This window comes from Canis aureus, chromosome 6, assembly GCF_053574225.1.
Source record: "Canis aureus isolate CA01 chromosome 6, VMU_Caureus_v.1.0, whole genome shotgun sequence".
In the NCBI taxonomy this organism is placed as follows: domain Eukaryota; kingdom Metazoa; phylum Chordata; class Mammalia; order Carnivora; family Canidae; genus Canis; species Canis aureus.
This window is the reverse complement of record NC_135616.1, coordinates 79,361,045-79,382,863: the sequence shown is the minus strand read 5'-3', so window position 1 is coordinate 79,382,863 and position 21,819 is coordinate 79,361,045. Positions and strand designations below refer to the sequence as shown.

General features: G+C 59.4%; 1 protein-coding gene across 5 annotated transcripts; it reads left to right on the top strand.

Moving 5' to 3' along the window:
* The first annotated feature begins 408 nt into the window (after positions 1-408).
* Positions 409-21,525, top strand: CSRP1 (cysteine and glycine rich protein 1). 5 transcript variants are annotated; one of them, XM_077902443.1, is made up of 6 exons: positions 409-544; positions 9,922-10,034; positions 15,135-15,303; positions 16,201-16,330; positions 19,723-19,816; positions 20,279-21,525. In XM_077902443.1, exons 2-6 carry the CDS (start codon positions 9,923-9,925, stop codon positions 20,353-20,355), a joined length of 582 nt encoding a protein of 193 aa, XP_077758569.1. In that variant the 5' UTR covers positions 409-544; position 9,922; the 3' UTR covers positions 20,356-21,525. The 5 variants fall into 5 exon arrangements, with proteins under 5 accessions (XP_077758569.1, XP_077758570.1, XP_077758571.1 ...); XM_077902444.1 differs by lacking the exon at positions 409-544 and adding an exon at positions 636-659; XM_077902445.1 differs by lacking the exon at positions 409-544 and adding an exon at positions 2,662-2,782.
* Positions 21,526-21,819: the final 294 nt, after the last annotated feature.

The following is a 21,819-nucleotide window of genomic DNA, read 5'->3' as shown; positions in this document are numbered from 1 at the left end:
AAGGCCTGAGCTAGGAAAGGGGGGGGGGGGCGGGGGGAGGGCAAGGTCAGAGCTGGGGCCTGTCTGGTCTCAGGGCCCAAACGTGTCCTTCACCCCTCCCCTGGCCACCAGCACAGGCCCATGTAGGGCTGCACCCCTGCCCCCCAGCTGTGCCCTGGCTCCCTCCTTGGCGGGGAGCCAAGGTCCCAGGGGTGTCTGAGCCCTGGGCTCGCATCTGCACCCTCCTATCTGCACCCCTGCGCCCCGACCTGCAGCGGCAGCGGAGGGCCCCCCAGGCGGGGGCGGGGTACTGGCGGGGCGGGGGGGCGGGGGGTGGGGGGGGAGGTCTGCGCGCAGAGCCTGCCGCCACCGGCCGCCGGGTCTGGGGGGGCAGCCCGCGGGGCTCCGGCCGTGACATCAGCCGGCTGTGGTGCAGTGTGCAAAGCCCACTGGTTGGCGTGGCCCGGACACGCCTTCCCCGGAGCGGAACAAAACGGGCGCGGGCCGGGCGCACCCAGTCTCCGCTTCCGAGAGCGCTGCCTCCGCCCGCGCCGCCAGCAGCCAGGTGAGTGCGCCCCGGGCCGCGCGGTCAGCAGCCAGGTGACCCCCCCCATCCCGGGGGCGCGCGGTCAGCAGCCAGGTGAGCCCCCCCATCCCCGGGGCGCACGGCCAGCAGCCAGGTGAGCCCCCCTCCCCCGCCCCGGGGGCCGCACGGCCAGCAGCCAGGTGAGCCCCCCCCCGGGGGCCGTGCAGCCAGCAGCCAGGTGAGCCCCCCCACTCCCGGGGCGTGCAGCCAGCAGCCAGGTGAGCGCCCCCCGCCCGGCGCTGCACCCGCGGCGCCGCCCCCCACCCGGTCCCGCGGGGCTGGGGCGCTGCAGGCAGCGGGTCGAGGGCCCACGTATCCGGATCCGCCCCCCCCCCTTTCAGGCGTCTGGGGGGTTGGCCGGGGCGTCCTGGCACGAACTGGTCCTGCGCAACCCCGCGCCCCCGCCGCCCGCAGGTCTGGCAGCAGAACAATCGGCGAGTCTGCGGCCACTGACGCTCATTGTGCGGCGGGGGATGAGGGCATCGTGCTCCCCTGCCCCGGGGGAACACGGCCCACGGGTGGGCTTGGGGCCTTCTGTGCCGGAGCACAGGTGTCAGTCGCTCTTCCTCGGGAACCAGATGGAAGCCGCCACCTCTCGCGGGCCCTGCCCAGGCCTTGGCGCTAGGCGGGTGCTGGGTGGGGAGGACCATGCCCACCACAGCACCTTGCGGCCCAGCACCTGAGGGCAGGGGCGGGGGGGGGGGAGGAAAGAGCTGGTGTTGGGCGTATTTAAAACAAGCTGCGGTAGGTTAGCTCAGGAGCAACCCCCCAAGCAGGTGCATCCACCCTGGGTGTGGGTGTGGGGAGGCATCCTGCACCCCTGTCCCTGTGCCGTCCTAAGTAACCAGGACCTGGGACTAGCTTCCTGGGCTCCAGCCTCCCACCCCGTGCTCCGAGGGGTGGGGGGATGAATGAACAGGCCTGGCCTTCCCTCCCGGAGGGCTCAGCATGGGGATCCAGTCACAGGCGACCCGAGTACATCCACTGGGCTGTGCCAGGTGTAGCGTGAAGAGGTTGCTGGGAAGGCCGGCTGGCTCTCCCTGACAGTGGGATCTGCCACTTAATATACCCATCACCTTGGACAAGTGACGTAACACCTCCGTTTCTTTCGAGGATGGCGCTTTGGGGACGTAAGGCACAGACCTGGAACACAGTAGGGCTCCTGGCGGTCTCCCTTGCGTCCCCTTCCCTTCCCAGAAGCCTAGGAGGCTGCACGGGCTGGCCGTGTCTCAGGCACCTGACAGTGCAGCGTGGGGATGGCCCCTGGGACCTGGGGGCAGAGGTGCGGAGCTGCCCAGCTCTCCTTCATGCGCGCCTCCTGACCCCAAGCCAGGCTCTGACTCAGGGGCCCAGGTCACCTCCTTCAAGAGTCACAGTCCTCAGCCCTTGGCTGCCCCCAGGCAGCTGTCATCTCCTGGTTGCCGAGTGCAGCCTTGCACTGTTCTCCCGCGTCCCGGGGAATGACCCCTTGGCTCAGGGAGGATATCCGGGGTGGGGACAGCTACACCAGGAAGGAAGTTTATCCCACAGAGGGTGTGGTGCGGGCCGCTGAGGGGGAGGGGACTCTGTAGGGAAAGGAGGGTCTGGGGGACGGGATGCAGGGGCGAAGCTGAGGAACAGGTTCAGCAGCTCTCCCCTGGGCTGCTAATAGTGTGGAAGATGGGGCTGCCTCAGCCTCGGCCTCTGGTGTGCCCCAGAGCTCTTCCCAGCGGCGGCGCTTCCTCTTCGAGTTGGAAACATCTGCCTCTGGAGCCCTGAGTCCTCACGGGGACAGAGGGAGCCTGGAGGGCAGCGCTGACACTTGCAGGGGCTCAGCACACTTGGGACGAGGGGGGTAGACACAGGCTTTCAGCTGAGTCGCCCTACTGGATGCTCACAAACCTTGCAAATAGTTTCTAGCCAGGTCTTCCCTGTGACTAGTCCTGACAACCAGGTGGGGGTCAGAGGACAGCTTTTACTTACTGGATCTCCTGGTGGGGAAAACAAACCCGGAAGGCGTGTCGGGTTGGGCTGCCCAAGTTTTAAATGTTTATGTAAACCCGGCTTATGTGGGTTGGCTTGAGGGGCTGAAGAGTCTTACGTTACACATTCTGAGGTGCCGGGGAGAACTTCTAAACCAAGAGTTCCCCGGGGGGAGCAAGAGGACCTTTCGTGCAAGCCAACCACTGGCCACTACTTGGGCGTACTGGCAAGCACCTAGAGTCACAGAACTGAACAGTAAGTACTAGAGTCGGCCTTCCCTTAAGGTGACAGTGGGCAGATGCTGCACTTGCCACGCACCAGGGCTTGGCCTCAGTCCTTGAACAATCTATGAACACTCCGGTGCTTCCCATTGTACAGATGAAGAAACTGAGGCTCAGAGGTGATAACTTGCCCAGGATTGCAGCTGGCCAGTTGGGGAGGCACCATTCAAACCTAGGCCAACTCCTTCCAAACCCATGCTCGGTCACTATGCTAGTTCTTCTCTTTGCTCCTGAACATTTCTGATTTCTAGGTTTAGTTAATTTTTTTTTTAAAGATTTTATTTGAAAGAGAGAGAGACAGAGCACAAGTAGAAGGAGGGACAGAGGGAGAAGCAGACCCCCGCTGAGCAGGGAGCCTGATGTGGGGCTGGAGCCCAGGACCAACGAGCCCCCAGGCCCCCCTGGATCGCTTTACTAAGGAAATAGCTGCCAGTTGCGGGGTACGTGAGCTCTGCTAAGTGCTTTGCTGTGGCTAATAAAGTACTTAAGGGAGATGCGGCCTTGCCATCATGAACTCATGACCACCCTCTGCGGCCCAGGGAGGAGAGGGCTCCCCAGGATGTTGGGCCCCAGATCCTGGTGGATGTGCTTTCACCAGGTCTGATGTGTGTTTGAATTTCCAGGCCAGGTTTGCAGGAAAAAAAGCCTGGAAAAGAGACTGAGAAAAAGGCACTCCCGCTTCCCACAGAGCAGCTAGCTGTGGGTAGGGAGGATGGGGAGAGGGGCGCCCGGTACCAGAAGCTTTGCTGTAGTTTCCAGTTGTCAGGAATTTCTTTGGTAATGACGTGGCCGCGGTACGCAGCTCCTCAGGAATTTGTCTGACGTCGGCATCGAGTAATTCCCATGTATGGTAAAGTGTGTAAATACGGAGGCAGTTAGCATTTCCAGACTCTGGCACTTCCAGGGCCTCCCCAGGGCCAGCAGGCAGCGTCTGACTCCTCCGCAGTGACAAAGGAGGGAGAGACAGAAGGAGCACAGGCTCAGCCCCCCCAGGCAACCAGCCCTCCCTCTCCGTGGGCCTGTCTGGGGCTCTCTGCAAGCGGGGATCACTGGGGATGGAGCTTCCTGTGAAGTCAGCTGCAAAAAAAAAAAAAACCTGTTTTTATAAGGTCTAAGTGCAAATTTGCTTTTGCTTTTTAAAACTCAATCCAAGAAAAATCAGCCAGACCTTTCAGCATGGGACAACCAGGTGTTGCCACTCTACGTTGACATCATTCCAGAAAAAGAAAACCCAAAGAAACTTGGTCTGTTGATTAGCCTGTGAAACCTTATTATAATATAGGATTTCTTGCAATAGTTTTGAAATATTAAAAAAAAAAATCATAGACCCCCCCCAACTTTGTTGACTTTCAGGTTCCTGAATTCCCAAGGGTGGAGCTCTCTGCCCTAAACAGCACCATGAGCCAAGCAGGAAGAGACAGCTCTGTCCTTGTCAGCTCACAGTCACGCAAGGGCCACAGACATAGACGTGGGGAGAGAGCTGGGCTGGAGCGAAGGCCAAGTTCTGGGGCGCCGCGGGGCCTGCGGTGACCGTAGCTTCTCGGACGGGCCAGCCGTGTGCAGACTGAGGGAACCGGGCAGGGGGCTGCGGGAAGCTGGGGACAAATTGGCATTCACCGGCCATTCAGCCCCTTCCCAGTCACCATTGCTTTCAGGGGAATCTGTGTCACCCACCCCTGAGACATGGGCTCTGAACCCTGACCAGCAGGGCCCTCCTCCGGAGCCATGGAGGACGGGGCTGAGCTGCAGGCTTGGGTGGGATGACAGCTGTCCTGTGGACCTGGCCAAGTACCGCACAGCTCAGGTAATGTGAGCAGCACATTCCTAAGCAGACAAACACCTGACAGGTCTCTACCAGACCGAGTAGGTGCAGACCCGAGCTCTGCGCCCAGAAGTCACGCTTTGGCCCTAGGGAGTAAGCGATTTCGGAATGGGAGAGATGGGAACTTTCCACTGGAGAACTAAAGACGTGGAATGGCTTGTCAATCAGTGGTTCCAGGCGCCTGCGACCTGTGGTTAGGATTGTACATCTCTGAAACGGCGTCTTGGACCTGAAACAGGACCACGCGGAACCCATCTCCCGTCCCGACGTTCATGACAGCTGTGAACATGAGGCTGTGCCTTTCTCTCCCGCTCTGCGAGCTGCCATCTCGACTCCTTCTTCTCAAGACGGAGGATCTGGATGTAGTCCTTAACAGGACAATTAGATGGGAAGGTACAGACGGCTTATCGGAAGAAGCTAATCCTTGGCTTCTGGCTTCCAGCAGGCCCCAAGGATCCTGACTTTTTTGGGGAAAGATTTTATTTGTTTATTTATTTTAGTGGGGTGAAGGTGGGAGAGGGATACAATCTCAAGCAGATTCTCCTGGTGGGGGGGGGGGGGCGCAATCTCACCACCCTGAGATCATGACCTGAGCTGAAACCAAGAGTCAGACGCCTAATCAACTGAGCCACCCCGGGCGCCCAGGATCCTGACATTTTAGGTAAATAGCTGACCAGATATTTGTAGCCTTTCAGCAGAAGAGTCAGGCCCTATTCCTTTTGAAGAGACCCACATAGGGATCCCTGGGTGGCGCAGCGGTTTGGCGCCTGCCTTTGGCCCGGGGCGCGATCCTGGAGATCCGGGATCGATTCCCACGTCGGGCTCCCGGTGCATGGAGCCTGCTTCTCCCTCTGCCTGTGTCTCTGCCTCTCTCTCTCTCACTGTGTGCCTATCATGAATAAATAAAAAAAAAAAAAATAAAAAAAAAAAAAAAGAAGAGACCCACATAGTGAGGCAGGCCGAACCAGAACACAGATAGCAGTTGCCCATGGGAACGTAAGTCTCTGAAACCCACCAGATGGATAAACGTGATTACAGAAGACAGCGAGGCTTCTTGAACACCCAGAACAATACACAGAAGAGCTTGATGTAAAGACACAAGCCTCTGCTTGCATCTCAAGTCGCCAGGGGGGACTAAATCCCAAACAAGGGCAAGCGAGTCACTGTCTCCTTTGTTGGGCTGACTCATGAGTCAGGAATTCGTGGTCCCTATTTGGCATGTTTCTCAAGCCTTGCTCCTTCCAGATGTGGACTAGCTGGGAAGGACGGTTGACATCTGGCCCCACAGCTGGTGTTGAGCTCGCCTGGACCAGCCCCGTCGGGGGCGATCAGAGGACTGAGCGCTCCCAGCGTCCCTGGCACCATGCCATCCCCTCTCTGCGTCCTCACTGCCTCCCCAGAGTGACGATTTTAGGGAGCCAGGGTTACTGTCCGACTTCAAGATGAGCAAATCGAAGGGCACAGAGGAAAGTAAATTGCCCAGGATCAAAGTTCAGCCAGACACGGATGAATCCAGACCCACCCTCTTAACCACTGAACTCTCCCACCCGAACTCAGGTCTGGAGAACTTTCCTCCTGAGTCTCCCACAGGGCGTCGGGCAGCCAGAAGAAGCCAGGTGTCCCTCTAAGTACTCCAGAAACTCTGAGAAACTGGTTTCCTTTTAAGGCAATCAGCCTCCTCATGAGATGGCTAGAATTGCTCTTGGTGGGGGGGGGGCTGGCGGTGAAGAGCACTCCCTGGCCCTTCTAGGGGAGGAGGCGGCCAGGGCTCTGGCCAGCTGACAGCCCCCCCCTTGCCCGAGGGGAGGAGGTGGCCAGGGCTCCGGCCAGCTGACAGCCCCCCCGCCTTGCTCGCAGGCAGGGCCCCTAAGGTCGTCGTGTGGGCAGAGGCAGTGGGGAGCCCATCCTCGCCGGTGGCCTGGGACCCTCCCCGTCAGGGCCCAGTCACTGTTTTTTACCCCAAGGTGCTGGGCTCCTGCGGGGCACCCCCAGGTGAACGGCACAGCCCAGGGACATCCCAGCAGACTCTCCTCAGGTCCTCGGGTTTCACCCCTTCTCCGCCCGCGTCCCTGTTTCCCTGGGGCCCTGCTGGACGTGGGCCCCTGACACGGAGCCAGGGAGAACAAGGAGCGGCCTGTATGGAGCTTGGGTCTCCCCGGGGGGAGGACGGCTTTGTATCCAGGGACAAAATGCTGGCTCTGACTGTGGTTAGGGAGCTTTCCTCCCCGGGGGGAGGCATTCCTGGGGGCACGGAGTGTGTCCCCGGCTATTCAGGGGGGCGGGAAGGGAGGAGGGATCCAGGCGTTGGTGTACGGTGTGCCCGCTGTGTGCCAGGCACCCTTCTCTACCAGGGGGCCCAGAAGTGGCTCAACTGCGTTAGAATCCCAGGCCTGTCACCCCCACTGCTGCAGGCCGGTGCCTAATCTCTGAGCCTCCATCTCCTTACCCGGAGGGCGGGCCTGCAGTCCCCACCTCCCAGTGCGGAGGAGTGAGCCGCTGCGTGCAACCTGGCACACAGCAGGCATGCACGTCGGGGGATGCCCGCGGCAGGAGGTAGGGGTGACGCCCATTCACCCCTCAGAGGCAGAGGAGAACCCCTGTGGCTCCATATGAACACGCAGACTTTTCCAGAAGCTTCCCAAACAGAGCAGGGCAATGGGATGGCCGTGACCAGCCAGGTGACCGGGCTGTGCCCGAGTCACTCCGTGGAGGGGCGGCTGCCCGAGTGGAACTGGGGCGGTGCCACACCAAGTGCTGAACGGCTGACGTTCACACACCGCTGCTCGCTCCCACGTGGTTTTGCAGCCCTGAGCTCTTGCTCAACCAGGCAGCTGGCCCCGGCATCTCTGGGGCAACGTGGGGCTGACGGAATGGACGGCGGGGGTCAGGGGTCGGGACTGGGGCCTGTCCTCCAGGATCTGGGAGCTCAGGGGTGGTTAGAGAAATCTGTCCTACCTGCGTCGGCCTGAGGAGCTCCGGCACACCTGCAGGGGAGGAGGCCGGCCTTACACAGTGGCCCACGACGCAGTGGGCCCGGCCTCGGCCCCCGCCTCCCCCAGCCTCCCCCAGCCCTGAGCACAGGCCCCACGGAACCTGCCCGCACGCTGGGCCCTGCCCGGGGCATTCTGGGAGCGGACACAGCGATGAGCTTAGATCACCACCGGTAACGGGTGACTTACAGCTGGAGCAGCAAGTGGAGACCGTGCACAAGAGAGTCCGAGGTGAGGGGTGGGACCGTCCTTGGCGGCGGGGAGTCACCGATGGTTCTTGGGCAGGGAAACCGTCCCCAGAAAAGACCTGGCACCTGCGTGGGGGTGGAACAGGAAGGAGATCCCAGAAGCGGCAGGACAGAATTGCTGTCTCTCTAGGGATGCATCCAGTTGTAAAGTAACTGGCTTAAGCCATAGTGGGAATTTGTTGGTTTGTTTAACTGGAAAATTTGGAGATAGACTGAACTTTTAGGTTTGACTGAATTTGGTGGCTGAGTGGTGTCACTGCGGACTTGGTTTCCTTTGTCTCTCAAGTGTGTCTTCCCTGCCGCCCACTTCGTCCTGGGACTGCTTGCTTCCCTCGGGACAGCAGAGCCCTCTCCTCCCTGGGGAAGAGGGACTTGCTTCCAGGAAGTTCTCTCAAAAGGTTGGGATGCTTTTTCCTCCCAAGCCCCCAGACCTGCCTTCTCTTATTTTATGGGCCTGAAACGCACAGCTGGCCCGTCTTGGAGCCGGTAACCGTGGCTGCTCCGGTTAGGCCCAGGCCGTGTGCCGCGGCTGAAGACTGGGGTAGCTGCCCAGGAGCAGATGCACGGGGCGTGGTGTCCTCTTCAAGGGGGCCCGGCATGGGATGGGAGAGGTGACTCGGCTGGGTTAGGGTGGTGTGAAGACTAGAGAGGAGGGAGGGTCTAAAAGAGCTCAGCGCAGGTTTTGGGGGTGAGTGGGTAAAGGGGAACACAGGGCGGGATGCAGCTACCTCCCCCCTTGGGAGTAGCCCATCAACCTTCTCAGGAGCGAGAGAATTCCTTTGTGACCGAGACAATGGTTGTGATATAAGAGCAAAAAATGGTAAAGTCGAGAAAAAGAACAAGTTTGAGGAAAGGCGGGGTTTGGGTCACTCACGCGGAAAGTGAGGTACTTATGGAACATCCAGGTGGAGATGCTCCTGAAATCCGATGCGTGAGCCTGGGCTCAGAGGAGAGGCCAAGGCCAGAGGCGCGTGAAATTTCGTTCTTGGTAGAAGGGGGCCAGCGTGGGACCAGAGGGAACCCCAGTTTTTCGGATATGGGAAGACAAAGCAGAGGGAGTGAGACTGTGCCTACCTTGTTGACCCCCTGCCCCCTGCCCCATCGCTGTGATATTGGAGCCCCAGGGGGAGGACGAGCCAGCACGGCCTTCCCCACCTCACGCCCTGCTTCCGAGCCTGCGTACACTCGCTGAGCAGCTCTCCCGGGGCCCAGGCTCTGCAGAGGTGCCCCGACACAGAGAGTCCGGCCCTCACCGCGGCCTTCGGGGTTAGAGCGCCCTTTGTCCTACCTGCTACCTGCTGCACAGCCCGGCGGACACCCGTGGGCCAGGGGCCGTGCAGGGCGGGGGCCTTCTTCCCGAGCTGAGGCCTGTGTGCACAGTCGGATGGGAAGCCCTCGGCGTAGTTCAAAGAACAATCGTAAAATGAGCCCCCACGTGAGAACCCCCAAGCCGAGAAAAAAATAATTGTCCGCCCCTTAGCGGCCCCTTGGAGACGCTGGCACAGTCCCTTCCGTGTCTCATAGGTGACAGATCCAGGATGATAGTGTGCGATACTCTCCCCTTGCTTTTTCTGTATGACTTTCCCACCCTTGTGTTCATCCCTTGACAAGAGGAATTTTGTCAGTTTGGGAACCCGACACAAGTCACTTGTGTTTTGTGAATTCTGGTTTCTCTGCTGCTTCTGCCCAAATGAACCTCCGCGAGGTCCGTCCCTCTTGATGCATGTGGCGGCAGAGGGGTCGCTTTACTGCCACCGCGGCCCGGTTTGTAGAGCCTCAGCTTACTGATCGCCCCGGACTGCCCGGCACACACTGAACTTGCAGCAGTTGCTTGGGGCCGATTTGCTGATGGCACCAGGGCAGGGAGCCCCGCAGGCGCAGCTGGAGAAGGATGTGCCCCCTCGGGAGGCGGTGCCCTGCCAGGGCTGGGGCCCACACGTGCTCGGCCCGCCGCCCCTCCTCCGTCTGCCTGCGGCTCTGCCGTCAGGGTCATGGGCAATCCGCGTTTCCATCTCCCCATAAAACTAATTCCCATTTCTGTGTCTGGTTCCAGAATGCCGAACTGGGGAGGAGGCAAGAAATGCGGGGTGTGCCAGAAGACGGTTTACTTTGCGGAAGAGGTTCAGTGTGAAGGCAGCAGCTTCCATAAATCCTGCTTCCTGTGCAGTGAGTCTGCGCCCAGGCCCTGCCCCTGTGGCCCCGGGATGGGCGGCCTGCACGCCCCCCCCCCCCGCGGGTGGGGCCTGTCCACACCGGGAGGGCCCCGCGGGATGTAAACAGCTTGACATTTGGCTGAAGCACAGCTGGGGAGGGCAACGCTCCTCCTCGCAGGCCTCTTTGTTCCCTCAGAAGCTGCTTTCTAAGGGGAGGAACTGGCCCGGCTGGGGCTGGGGGCGTGGGGGTTCAGGGGCCGGAGCCAAGCTCACAGACTTGCTCCGGGGAAACTTTCCACTTGGCTTTCTCTTTCCCTCCCCGCCACAATGCCATCATTGAAAAGGAGACCGCTTTGGGGCCCAAAGTTTTACCCAGATTTGGACCCAAATGATCATTTGTAAAAAGATGACAGAGGCTGCAACTTTATGGGGACACTGAGTCCAGGGAGAGCTGGGTCCCTTCCTCCCCCACTCCGGGCCAGCCCGGGCTCTCCCCCCCACTTCCCACTTTGCTTCCACGCCTGGGAGGAGAGCGAGGGGTGCCAGTGGGTCTGTGACCCAGAGTGGGAGCGGCTGGGCGCTGGCAGGTGGCCGGAGACACCCCACCCCCTCTGCCTCGAGGAGGAGCCCCTCCCCCATTTCTAGCCCAGCTCAGTCCCTGTGGGGTTGCGGTGGGTGGGCCCAGGGGAACGGGTCTTCCTGCAGGGCAGACGGAGCGGGGAAGGGGGTGGCCCTGTGGGGTGCTGCTCCCCCCCAGTCTTCCCACGACGCCCGGGGCCAGCAACAGGTACCTCTGGGAGTGTGAGGATGGACAAGAAGCAGCGCGGAAAGCACAGTGCTGTGGCCACTGTGGAAGTGCCATCAGCGATGCACAGCCCCGCCCGGCCCCATGCCCCTGTGAGCCTGGAGCAGGGGGTCCTGTCGCCCCGGGTCACGGGAAGCTGCGCGCTTCGTTCCCAGGTGGCCCGTGATCGGGGTGGGAGCCACGTGGGCCGAGGGCCAGCTGGTCGCTGGGCGTCCCCGGACCTGCACTGCTCCGGGCCACCCCGCCGGCCACTCCAGGGCTGCCCCTGAGCCCCAGTGGAAGGTGCCCTGCGGGGCCGTGGGGCTGGAGCCCGCGTAGGGGGCGCAGCCGGTGGCCTCTTACCACCAGGTCACTGCCCTTGGGGATCTTCAAGCCGCTGCTTTCTCTGGGTGGTGGTGGGGGAGCAACAGGGCTCAGCGCTGGCTGGGAGGAGGGCCTGGCCTGGGCGCCGGGGCCACAGGGCTCTGACTCTGCCCTCAGACGTTGCTTAATCAACTGCCAGTGGCCGGCTGGGAAGCCTCAGCCCGCTGGCCCCCAGTAGCTGTCGTTGGGGTTGAGGGAAGGCAGGAATTCGGGAGGGGGGGGCGGCATGGGAAGAAGTGAGCGGGGCCTGGAGCGGGGGGGGGGGGGTGTGGAGGATTAGGAAGAGTTGTGGAAAGTCAGGCCTGGGAGCAGGGCTGGGAGGGGGTGATAAAAGGAACAGCCATAGGGAACAACCTCCAGGCTCCCTGGGGTCCCTGGGCCAGCACAGGTCCTGGGTCGGAGGAGCTCAGAGGTCCCAGCAATCAGGTGTCCCCTCGACTCGCTTAGTCCTGGGGCCAGAGCAGCATTGCCATGGAGCAGGCTGTGGATGATTTGTGTATGAATGGAAGGAGCATTGCTTCCCTCTTCCAGAGAAGTGGGGCGATAAGGGTCCAGCTTGAATTTAAAAATTCAGGATAACCCTGAGAATCAAAGGACTTTCCTTCCTAGGTTTCTTCTGTAGGCTCTTTCCTTTCTAGAGCTAGCAGAGTACGGGCCTGGGTGGCATTAGCGCCATGGCTCCTTGGCTGGCAGGGCCTCTGACCATTCGGGTCCCAGGCCGTGGCTTCCAGTCAGGGCACCTACGCTCCCTTTCCTGAGGGCCTGGGACAGACAGGAGGAAGACAGGCTGATGTAAGAGTCCGGAGAGTGGCCTTGCCCTGGAAGCAGGGACAGCAGGGCCTGCAGCGTAGTCGTATGGTCTCAGTAGGGGTGGCCGGTCCCCTTAACAGGCAGGAGAGCTCAGCCCTGGGGTCGGGGACCTGCCCGAGGCTGCATGCCCTGCTCCAAGCTGTGACCAACTTCCTGCTGGGCAGGTCAGGGCAGAGGAAAAGCAGACCTGGCCTGGCCTGCTGGGGGTTGGCTACTGAGATCGGGCTGCTTTCCAGAACCCCAGGGCACAGGGGAAGCTCAGAGAAGCCCTGCCCACCCTCTGACACCAGCATCTCCCCGCCCACAGGCTGTCCGCGTTCACCCTCCTGCTCCCGTACGCTTGGCCTACCTGCAAGTGAGGCAGGCAGAAAACAACCAGATCTGGAAGTCAGGCTTCCTTCTGACCTGGCCCTGCTTCTGGCCCATTCTGCAAGCTTGAGCTTCTTTGTGGGCCTGGTTTTCCTTCCGGAGAGAGCCCCCATCTCTTTCGGGGCGGGGTGAGGGGACTCCGACCTCTCACCTGGGACTGTCTCTTGCCCATATTTCCATATAACACCAGAAGGCCTCACGGAGCCTGTGGTATCTACAAGGATATTTTTCCAACAAATGCATAACTAACCACTAACCATAGCCCCCTCCTTTTTTTTTTTAGATTTTATTTATTTATTTGACAGTGAGAGAGCACAAGGCGGCGGAGCGGCAGCTGAGGCAGAGGGAGGAACAGAAACCCCTGCTAAACAGGGAGCCCAACGTGGGGCTCGGTCCCAGACCCCTGGGATCATGACCTGAGCCAAAGACAGACCTTCACCGACTGAGCCACCCAGGCGCCCCCATGGCTTTTTTTCTTTTTTTAATCTTAACATTATTTGATAGAAATTTATTTAGGCCTTCATTCAAAATTCCCCTTAATTGAGTCTTTGGTAGCGCCTCCAGGTGACCAGACTATATGACCCGGATGGAGGTGAAGGTGTTGAAGGTAGGCAGGTGGGCAGCAGGGCCTCGGGGAGAACAAAGCAGAGCAGAACCCGACACTGTGGTCTTGACACTGGATCTGGAAGTCAGGGTTCCCTTGGCGCTGCCGGGAGCCGCCTGGAGGTCGACGATGACGCGTAGACCCTGCTGTCTCCTCCGGGCGAGCTCTCGGGTGTCCTCTGGCCGGATCAGTCAACAGAGACCGGTTCCCCCTACGGCTCCGTCTCTGCTTCCCGCCTTCCCTTTGGCTTTGGAATCCCCAGTTCATCTTGGGTCTTACGGGAAGCAATTCCAGGCCGACTCCTGACTTCCCGCCCTAGAAGGGAATGTTGGAACCCTTGGCCTGTTGTTCTTGCTCCTTCCTTCCCGGGAGCTGAGCCCCAGGGGAGGTGGTGGGAGGTTCCTTATTTGGGCTGCCCAGAACACTGGAATGAGGTGAGGCTTCTAAGGGCAGGACCAGAGGGTCCTTATTTAGTCTGAAGTGTGCGACCTGGGGCTCCGGGTGAGAGGAGCTGCCAGAGGGCCGGGCCCTGCCAAGGCAAAGAGGACAGCAAGTTGCAAGGAGCAGAGCTGAGAGCCTGGGGGGGGGGGGGGGGGGGGGAGGCGTGGCTTCTCTAGTGGTTTCTTGAGGGCTCCGTCTACAGAAGGACACGTTTGAGGATATGGCCCAGTTGGGCACCCGGAATCTCCATATATGAGGAATATCCTAGAACCCAACGAGCATTGTAGGATAAGACACAAGCAAATAGTGAAGAGCGAGTCTCTTGAGAGAGGTAGGTGGAGGTTGGGAGCACATGATCCTTGGAGGCCTGGGCCTGTTCCTCCTCCCGTGTGACCCCGATACTAACTGTACAGAATACTATTAAGAGTAGCTACCATTATTATGCAGCTACTGTATACAGGGTATTGTGCTAAGTACTTTACATGTAAGATCTTTTTCAGTCCTCCTAACCACCCTCGGGGGTAGATGCTATTGTCTGCATTTACAGATGGAGGCACTGAGGGGCACCTGGCCAGCTCAGCTGGAAAGCATGCGGCTCCTGATCTCAGGGTTGTGAGTTCACTCCCCACCGTGGGTGTAGAGATTATTCTTAAAAAATTAAAAACAAAAATACTCTCAAAAAGAATGAAATGGGGGCACCTGGGTAGCTCAGCGATGAAGCGTCTGCCCTTGGCTCAGGGAGTGACCCTGGGGTCCCGGGATCAAGTCCTGCACTGGGCTCCCTGCAGGGAGCCTGCTTCTCCCTCTGCCTGGGTCTCTGCCTCTCTCTCTCCCCGTGACTCTCATGAGTAAATAAATAAATAAATAAATAAGAACCAAACGGACGCACGGAGGCTAGAAAATAACTCGCCCCGTCACACAGCAGGAAAGAGGGTTGGGATGTGATGTGTGCGGTCTGCAGGGACCGCAGGCTCCGAGCCGCATTGCTCCCGATGGCCCAGCCCAGGCCCCGTCCACCAAGCACAGGAACACACACGAGGCCCTCGGGCTCTCAAGCTCTTCCCCTTCCAGTCGCTCGCACCCCGGACTCAGGAATTCTTCCCAGAGCCTGACCTCAGTTCTTCCTTTGGCAAACTGGTTCCTGAGATCGGAAACTGGGAACTTGTTGCGATTGGCCTGCATCCCACCTCAAGACCCACCACACTGCACTGCGTACTTACTAAATGTGAAATTTCTCTTTTCTTCTGGGTGCAGCCCTGCACCTGCGGCTCCCCCCCCACTCCAGGCACCCAGAGATTGTTTCTTCAGGATTCCATTGCCGGAGGCAGGGAAACCTCGCCCTTCTTCCTTCCTTTCTTTTTCCTTCTCTCCTGTAAGGACACGTGGGGCTTTGTCAAAAGCAGAGCGAAGGCCCCTGCAGGTTTCCTGTGGCTTGGGGTCGGCCTAAGCTGTCGGCTCTGGTGAACCCTGGGGTGCACCAAGCCTGGCGAGGTGTGAGGGTACTGAGGACCGAGGAAGGCACACGGGGCTCCTGCAAGAGGGGGCTGGGCCTGCATTCCTAGAATTAGGCCCTGCAAATCCCCCCCTCCTCCCAGCTCCTTGGCCACTTCCATTTCCACGTTGCCCCTGAGAGGTCGGGATGTTCTCTCTCAGAGTCCCGGAGTGGTGAGCGGCCCCAGGGGCACCCCAGTGCCCGCTCACCGTCCTCACTTCCTCCCCAGTGGTCTGCAAGAAGAATCTGGACAGCACCACGGTGGCTGTGCACGGTGAGGAGATCTACTGCAAGTCCTGCTACGGCAAGAAGTACGGGCCCAAGGGCTATGGCTATGGGCAGGGCGCCGGCACGCTGAGCATGGACAAGGGGGAGTCTCTGGGCATCAAGCACGAGGAGTGAGTACAAGAGTCTTGCCGTCTGCCTTCCATGGGTTCTCTCCTCCCATCCCCGTGTTGCACACACAGTTTCAACTCCTGGTTAGGCAGTAGAGGGCTCAGAAAGTCACTGATTTCCAGAGCACCCCCTGGGTGTCAGGGCTGAGGGTCCAGCGGAGAAGAAAAGAGGCATGGAGGTATGGAGGGCGCAGCCTGTATTTTCACAGGGGTTAGAGCGTGGAGGGGCCCCAAGAATTCCTCGGTGCACGGTCGTCTTTGCTCAGATGAGAAACCCCAGCCCAGGCTCAGTCAGTGGCTTGGCCGCGGGTCCCACGGCCAGTGTCTGAGCCAGAGCTGGGCTCAGAAGTAGCAGCGCTCTTGCTAGAGCGGCCTCTGTCTCCCCATCTCTCACCCGCGCTAAAGGGAAGCCACCTCCCTTCCTTGGAAATGCTGCAGCGTGTCACTGGCACCCACTGGCCTCTGACCTGTTGAAACAGTGGCTGTTGGCAGTCGGCCCGGCCAGCATCTTAACCTTGGGTGGGGAATGGACAGAAATGACAGAGGAGTTAGCATGTTTTAGCCAAGGTCATTGCCCCAGAGGGAATGATTTGTCAGCAGATTTTTCCCAGAAAGAATTTGATAATAGGCAGGCTGCAGGAACGGGGAACAGAGGAGGGCGATTCTTAGCACATGAGCTGCCAGCTGCTAGCTGTGTTTTAGCTCCGTGGCGGAGGGCAGTCGGATGCTTCGGTGAAAACAGCATTGTGCTGAGCCTCGGTCTGTCCATCTGCAAAATGGCAGATGACCCTGGAGACCCTTCCCTGGTGTGAGATGAAGGCGGGGTCGTGCCCACACAGAGCCAGCCCCGCCTGAACCCCTCTGCGAAAGTCCTCTCACCACACGTCCTTTCCCACGCAGGACCCTTGGCCACAGGCCCACCACCAACCCCAATGCCTCCAAGTTTGCACAAAAGATTGGTGGCTCCGAGCGCTGCCCCCGCTGCAGCCAGGCAGTCTATGCCGCTGAGAAGGTGATTGGTGCTGGGAAGGTAAGGTGGCTTCTGGGGAGCTGAGCTGATGAGACGCTTTCTTGAAATGGGGATCCTAGAACTTTGTAAGTCGGACCCTGGCTGTGCTCAAGGGAGCCCCAGCACTGACTGGGCTTCAACTCCCTCCCTTCTAGGGAAGGGGTGGTTACCCCTCCAATCTTATGGACTGCTTGTCCCTGTGCCTTCCAGTCTGCAAGGACTGAGGAAGCCACACACAGGCTCCTGGGACAGGTGGCTTGACTGGCGTTGTTATTCATGAGGATAATAGGCTCGCCCTTGACGGAACTTATTATTAAATGCTTATTGCAATTTATAGGGAGTTGTAAAGATCAGTCTGATGGGTCTCAAAGGAGCTACAAGTCCCCTAAAAGTATATGCAAAATTTTGTGGGAACATGTCTCTTTCTGGGAAGAAGATCCACAGTTTTCATCAGATTTTCTTTCTTTCTAAAAAGATTTTATTATTATTATTTTTATTTTTAAAGATTTTATTATTTACTTGAGAGACAGAGAGAGCATGAGCAGGAGGGGGGCAGAGAGAGAGGCAGGCTCCTCATTGGGTTGAGCAGGGAGCCCAACATGGGACTTGATCCCAGGACCCTGAGATCATGACCTGAGCTGACTTACCTGACTGAGCCACCCAAGTGCCCCATCATCAGATTTTCAAAAGGATTTGTGATTCCACAAAATGTTAAGAGCCACTGGAAAATCCACATCCATTCGATATCCTAAGACATGGACCCGGGAAACCCATCCAGGTACCCCCAGGGCAGAGATTTTCAAGGTTCAGGGCTGACCAGAGCCTCTTGAGAAGCTTCTGCAAACTATTTCTACTGCTGCGTATGCTTCTCCCCTGTGGACCCCCAACCCCCAGAGCACAGTAAGAATCACTGTAGTGAACCCCTGTCCCCGTGAGACAGTCCCACCTCCCTCTGGGGCTGCAGCAGAGAAGAGGCAGGAGAACTGGCAATCAGGGAATCCCAGAAGAGGCCTCCTCAGGATATGGTCAGAGGGCTCCTGGGTCACCACAGGAGGCCCAGACGGAGGAGTGACTCGGCCAAGGTCACAGAGCAAGCGTCTGGAACAGCTGGGCCGAGAGTCTGTGGGCAGCTCTTCTGGCTTTGGGTCTTGGCTTTCAAGTCTTTTCCACCTCGAGGAAGGGCCCTGGGACTGACGGACGCGGAGCTGAACGTGGGCACAGCATCTAGACCATAGCAGGCTCTCATTTTAACCTGGACAGTCACGGTTGGAGACAAGGTATTATTATCCCCTTTTACCGACAAAGCAGCTGAGCGTCAGAGCATTCATTTGCCCAGATCTTGCAGCTAAGCAGTGGCGGGGCTAGGAGTCCAGCCCTTCAGCCGGAAGCCCGGGCTCTTAGGCTGTTAACTCTGCTTTGGGCCACTTAACCTCTTTGAACCCATCTCCACAGCCGTACAACGGGAAACGGGAACCCATTTCCATAGTGTCGTGAATCCTCGCATGATGATTAAGACCTAGGGGTCTTAACCTTTGTAGACCTCGAGCTGCATCTGTAAAGCAAAGCAAAGAACGTCCCAGACAAAGTTATTTTACGAATTAAAGGACATCCCGCATGCAGTGCCCCCTGCAGTGCCCGGGGTGTGTTCGGGACACGTCAGCCATTGCTGTTACTGTTATTGTGTCCTTGGGGGGATTGTTGTGAGGTCAGAGTGAAGATCCTTGCTATGGATTAAGGGATATGAAGACAGCAGATATTAGTCTTATTATGCAGTCGGTATCTTTTCTGTTCATAGCGTCTCACTAGGAGATTCAAGAATTATAAAAAGTAGCTAAGAATCAACATGTCCATTACCTAGACAGGGTCTAAGCTGAGGCTGGAACTTCTAAGGGGTAGGGATAAGAGAAGTTTTGTGCTCAAGCAGGAAAGTTTTAGAGAAGCTCCTACCTCTCTTTGGCCTTGTCCAGGAAAGAAATATCGAGGAACGGGAGTACTTGTGGGTGCTGAACGAATGAGCAAAGGGACCCAGCTTATTTGGAGGGTGGGCGAGGCGATGTGAGTGGTGGGTGGTGCTCTGCATGCGCCTCAGCCCCGCTCCAGCCTGGAGAGCCTGCCCCAGAGGAGGAGGTGAAGGGTGGGTGGCTGCAGAGGCGCGTGGGATGCTGGGAGGGAGGCCAGGATCGGGGCACCCCCATCTCCGCTCTCTGGACCCCGCTGTCCCAGAGGCCTGGGAGGGCGGGGGGAGCCAGCATGCACGGGTCTGGCAGCCGGGAAGTTCGAGGGGATCCGGTTTCCTTTCTCATTCTCCAGCCCAGGCTGCTGGAGGGAGTCTCTTTGACCTTAAAAGGCCTTGTTTTGTCCTGCCTGCCTGCTGCCTGCCCCTGGCTTTCCGGGTTTGCAGAGCTGTCCACACAGCAGCGCCTGGGCCGGCTCAGCTGCTGCTCATGGGAGCGGGGTGCTGAGAAGCCTTCCTGTCCACGCTGGCCCCCGTCGCGTGTGCAAGCCTGGGCCGCCTTCTCCCTGGCCAGCCTGGTAGCCCTGCTTGCTCCCAGGCCCCTCAGAGCCACGAAGGGCCTTCCGTGGGCCCTGGAGAAGCGCACTCCTCAGGCCTTTCCCTGCTGACTTCAATGCACCTCGCCGACCCCTTCTCCTTCAGACTAATACTCCATAGGACTGGCTCAGGGCGTCGTCTGGGCCAGGCCTGCGGCTGGCAGGGGACTCTGCTAAAGCCGTCTAATCCTCTCAGCCGCCTAGCGGGAGATACCAGCAGCCCACCCTCCAAGAAGGAATGGCTTCTGGGCAAACAAGGCACCCAGTTCTGGAGCGTCAGGGGCCAGGCTGGTTCAGAGGAACCCCAGTTACAACAGCCTGCACCACGGCCACGCTCCGTCCCCGTCTCACGCGCAGTTCTGGCGATCATTCTCCATTCTCCAAGGCGCGCGGGGGGCCTCCCAGAGGAGGAGGGTGCAGAGGCGGTGCAGCTAGTAGGTGGTGGCGCCTGGACGAGCCCCAAGCCCACGCCCACACCACTAATCCACAGCTGGATGGGTCTGGAGGGGGCGGGCCTGGCCCTGCCTGGTGCGGGTGCGGGTGCGGTGGGAGCGGTGGGTGGGATGACAGCTACCTTAGTAGCGATCCCACCCCCTCGCCTGCCCTTGTGGTACAGCCGGTGCCACTCACCATCCAGCCACTGCAACACCTCCTTGAAGATGGAATGAGGTTGTGTGTGGTCCCTGGCTGGCTTCCTTCACTGCCTGGCCTCACGGGTCACGACCTTCCAGCGGTACCGGCTGAGTGGACTTCAGAAGCGTCTTGAACCCTGCTGCTGTTGTCGTGTCGAGGGCAATGGGGCTGTGGGGTAAGGGGCCCCCTAGTCCCTGGTGGCAGCCTTAACTGTTTCCTTCCCTACCCAGTCCTGGCACAAGTCCTGCTTCCGCTGTGCCAAGTGTGGCAAAGGCCTCGAGTCCACCACCCTGGCTGACAAGGACGGCGAGATTTACTGCAAAGGTGGGTGGTTTCACGGCTAATGCCAGGGTCCAGAGGCCTGAGAGGGTAGGGGCGTAACCAGTTATGCCCTCGCTAAATGTAAACCAATCCCTGGCCTCAGGGTCAATTCCAGAGCTCCTAGTAGGACCCTTCACCTTACAGATGGGGAGACAAGCCCCGAGGGAAAAAGTGATGAGGCCAGAATCATCTGGCAAATACGGGCAAGAGAGAGGGCCAGTACCTGGGTCCCTAACTCCTGGTCTGATGGCCTCACGGCAGATAGCGCTGCTGTGGTTTCAGCAGGGGGGAAATGGCTGTCACGTGGAGCCAAGAACTTCCTCACCACCAGGGCTCGGGGTGCTACCGAGGCGAGGGTGCTGGTGGATGAGGCCTGGCCAGGGGCCCGGGCGGAGGATCTTCGGGGACAGGGCTGAGAGGAGTGGCCTGGGGCAGGAGCCAGGCCTCACCCCCCTCTCTCTGCAGGATGCTACGCGAAGAATTTCGGACCCAAGGGCTTTGGCTTTGGGCAAGGAGCCGGGGCTCTGGTCCACTCTGAGTGAGGCCACCGCCGTCCACCACACGCTGCCCACTCCTGTGCTTCTCATTGCCGTTCCCTTCCCAGCAGCCTTGGCGACCTCCAGGATTCCTCCTCCCTCTCTCAGCCCCGCCACACATCACTAATGACTTGAACTTGGGTGTCTGGCTCCCTTTGGTTTGGAGTCTGCCTGAGGTTCCCCCCCACACACACAAGGGGCTCCCTCTGCCTGGGTTCTGACACCATCCCCAGCAGGAGACCTCAGGGTTTTAGTGTAGGTGGGACTGGGCCCCGTCCCCACGCCTCGCCCCATAATCCTCTGTTCTTAGCCTGTTAGGCTGAGTGTGCATCATCGACCCGCCAAGATCCCTGAGCCCACATCTCGGATCCCAGAGGAGCAGTAGGCCCAGCGGGGAGGGAAGCAGGGTCAAGACTGTAGTTTACCAGATCCCGGAGACCCTCCTCTGGGGTGAGAGGGTGGGCTTCTTGGTGTCTCAGAACCAGCCTGGGGAGTCCCAGCTCGAGGAGTCACTGTGGATGCAGAAAGGCATACAGACAGGGTCGTGGCCTAGAGGAGCCACTTCTCTGGGCCTCTTGCCTCTGAGGCTCTGGGGACCTGCTGCCCCCCACCGCGGGGTGAGGAAAACAACTCGGGTCTGAGAACCCAGAGTCAGGATGTGGTCTGACCTCCCCCAGGCATCTAGTTCCCTGTTTGACGGCAGCCGAGGAAACCTCCCAACACACTCTCAGTTATCAGTGGCCCGAATCAGAGGCTGAACAGCTCTGCCCACCCCTGGGTGCCGAGGCCGTGGTGTCCCAGCACAGACCAGGCCACAGTGCTCTGTGCTTAGCGCTCCTGCTGGATTGACCCTCAGACGCGGAGGGAGGCACACACAGCCTCAGTCTTCCTCTGGAACCCCCTTCCCTGTGTGCCCGGTCCTCATGACCCACCTGCCCACTCGGGGCCTTGCCCCTTCCACCCCACCCTTCTCCAGGGACCCTTCTCTGGCCACATCACCCCCATCCCTTCCAGGCCCCAGGTCGGGAGCAGCAGGAGGAAGGGGAGGGGCTGGGCCTCGCTGCTCCCAGTGGTTGACAGGACAACACTGTGGGGAGCTGTCGCCTGGAAGGGCTGCCGGCATGAGCTGTGTTCAAGCTGACTTCTCATCTGGTCAATAAAGCTCTTAGAACAGAACTCTGGCATCCTGAGCCCGTGTCTGAGAGAATACTGCTCCCCCCGGGGCTGGGAGGGAACCTCCCGAGCCATCAAGCAGCTAAATATGGTTGGTTCCTGTTTTTCTAAGGGCTGCTTACTTTCTAGCATCTGCTCCTAGTGACCCACACTGCCTGGAAGGGCCCGGCCAGCCCAATCCTGCTGCTTTGCCCTTGCCCTGTCTGGCAGCCCCCACCCCCCACCTGGGTGAGAACACTACATGGGCTTTGGCATCGGAGGGTCGGAGGGGCTCAGCGAGGCCCCAGAGCTGTGCTC

Bases quoted from the DNA above. Each gene is read 5' to 3' on its own strand.
- CSRP1 (XM_077902443.1), top strand. From the start codon at position 9,923: ATGCCGAACTGGGGAGGAGGCAAGAAATGCGGGGTGTGCCAGAAGACG. The intron at 15,304-16,200 runs GTGAGTACAAGA...TTTCCCACGCAG, and splicing joins CTGGGCATCAAGCACGAGGA to GACCCTTGGCCACAGGCCCA. The intron at 16,331-19,722 runs GTAAGGTGGCTT...TTCCCTACCCAG, and splicing joins AGGTGATTGGTGCTGGGAAG to TCCTGGCACAAGTCCTGCTT.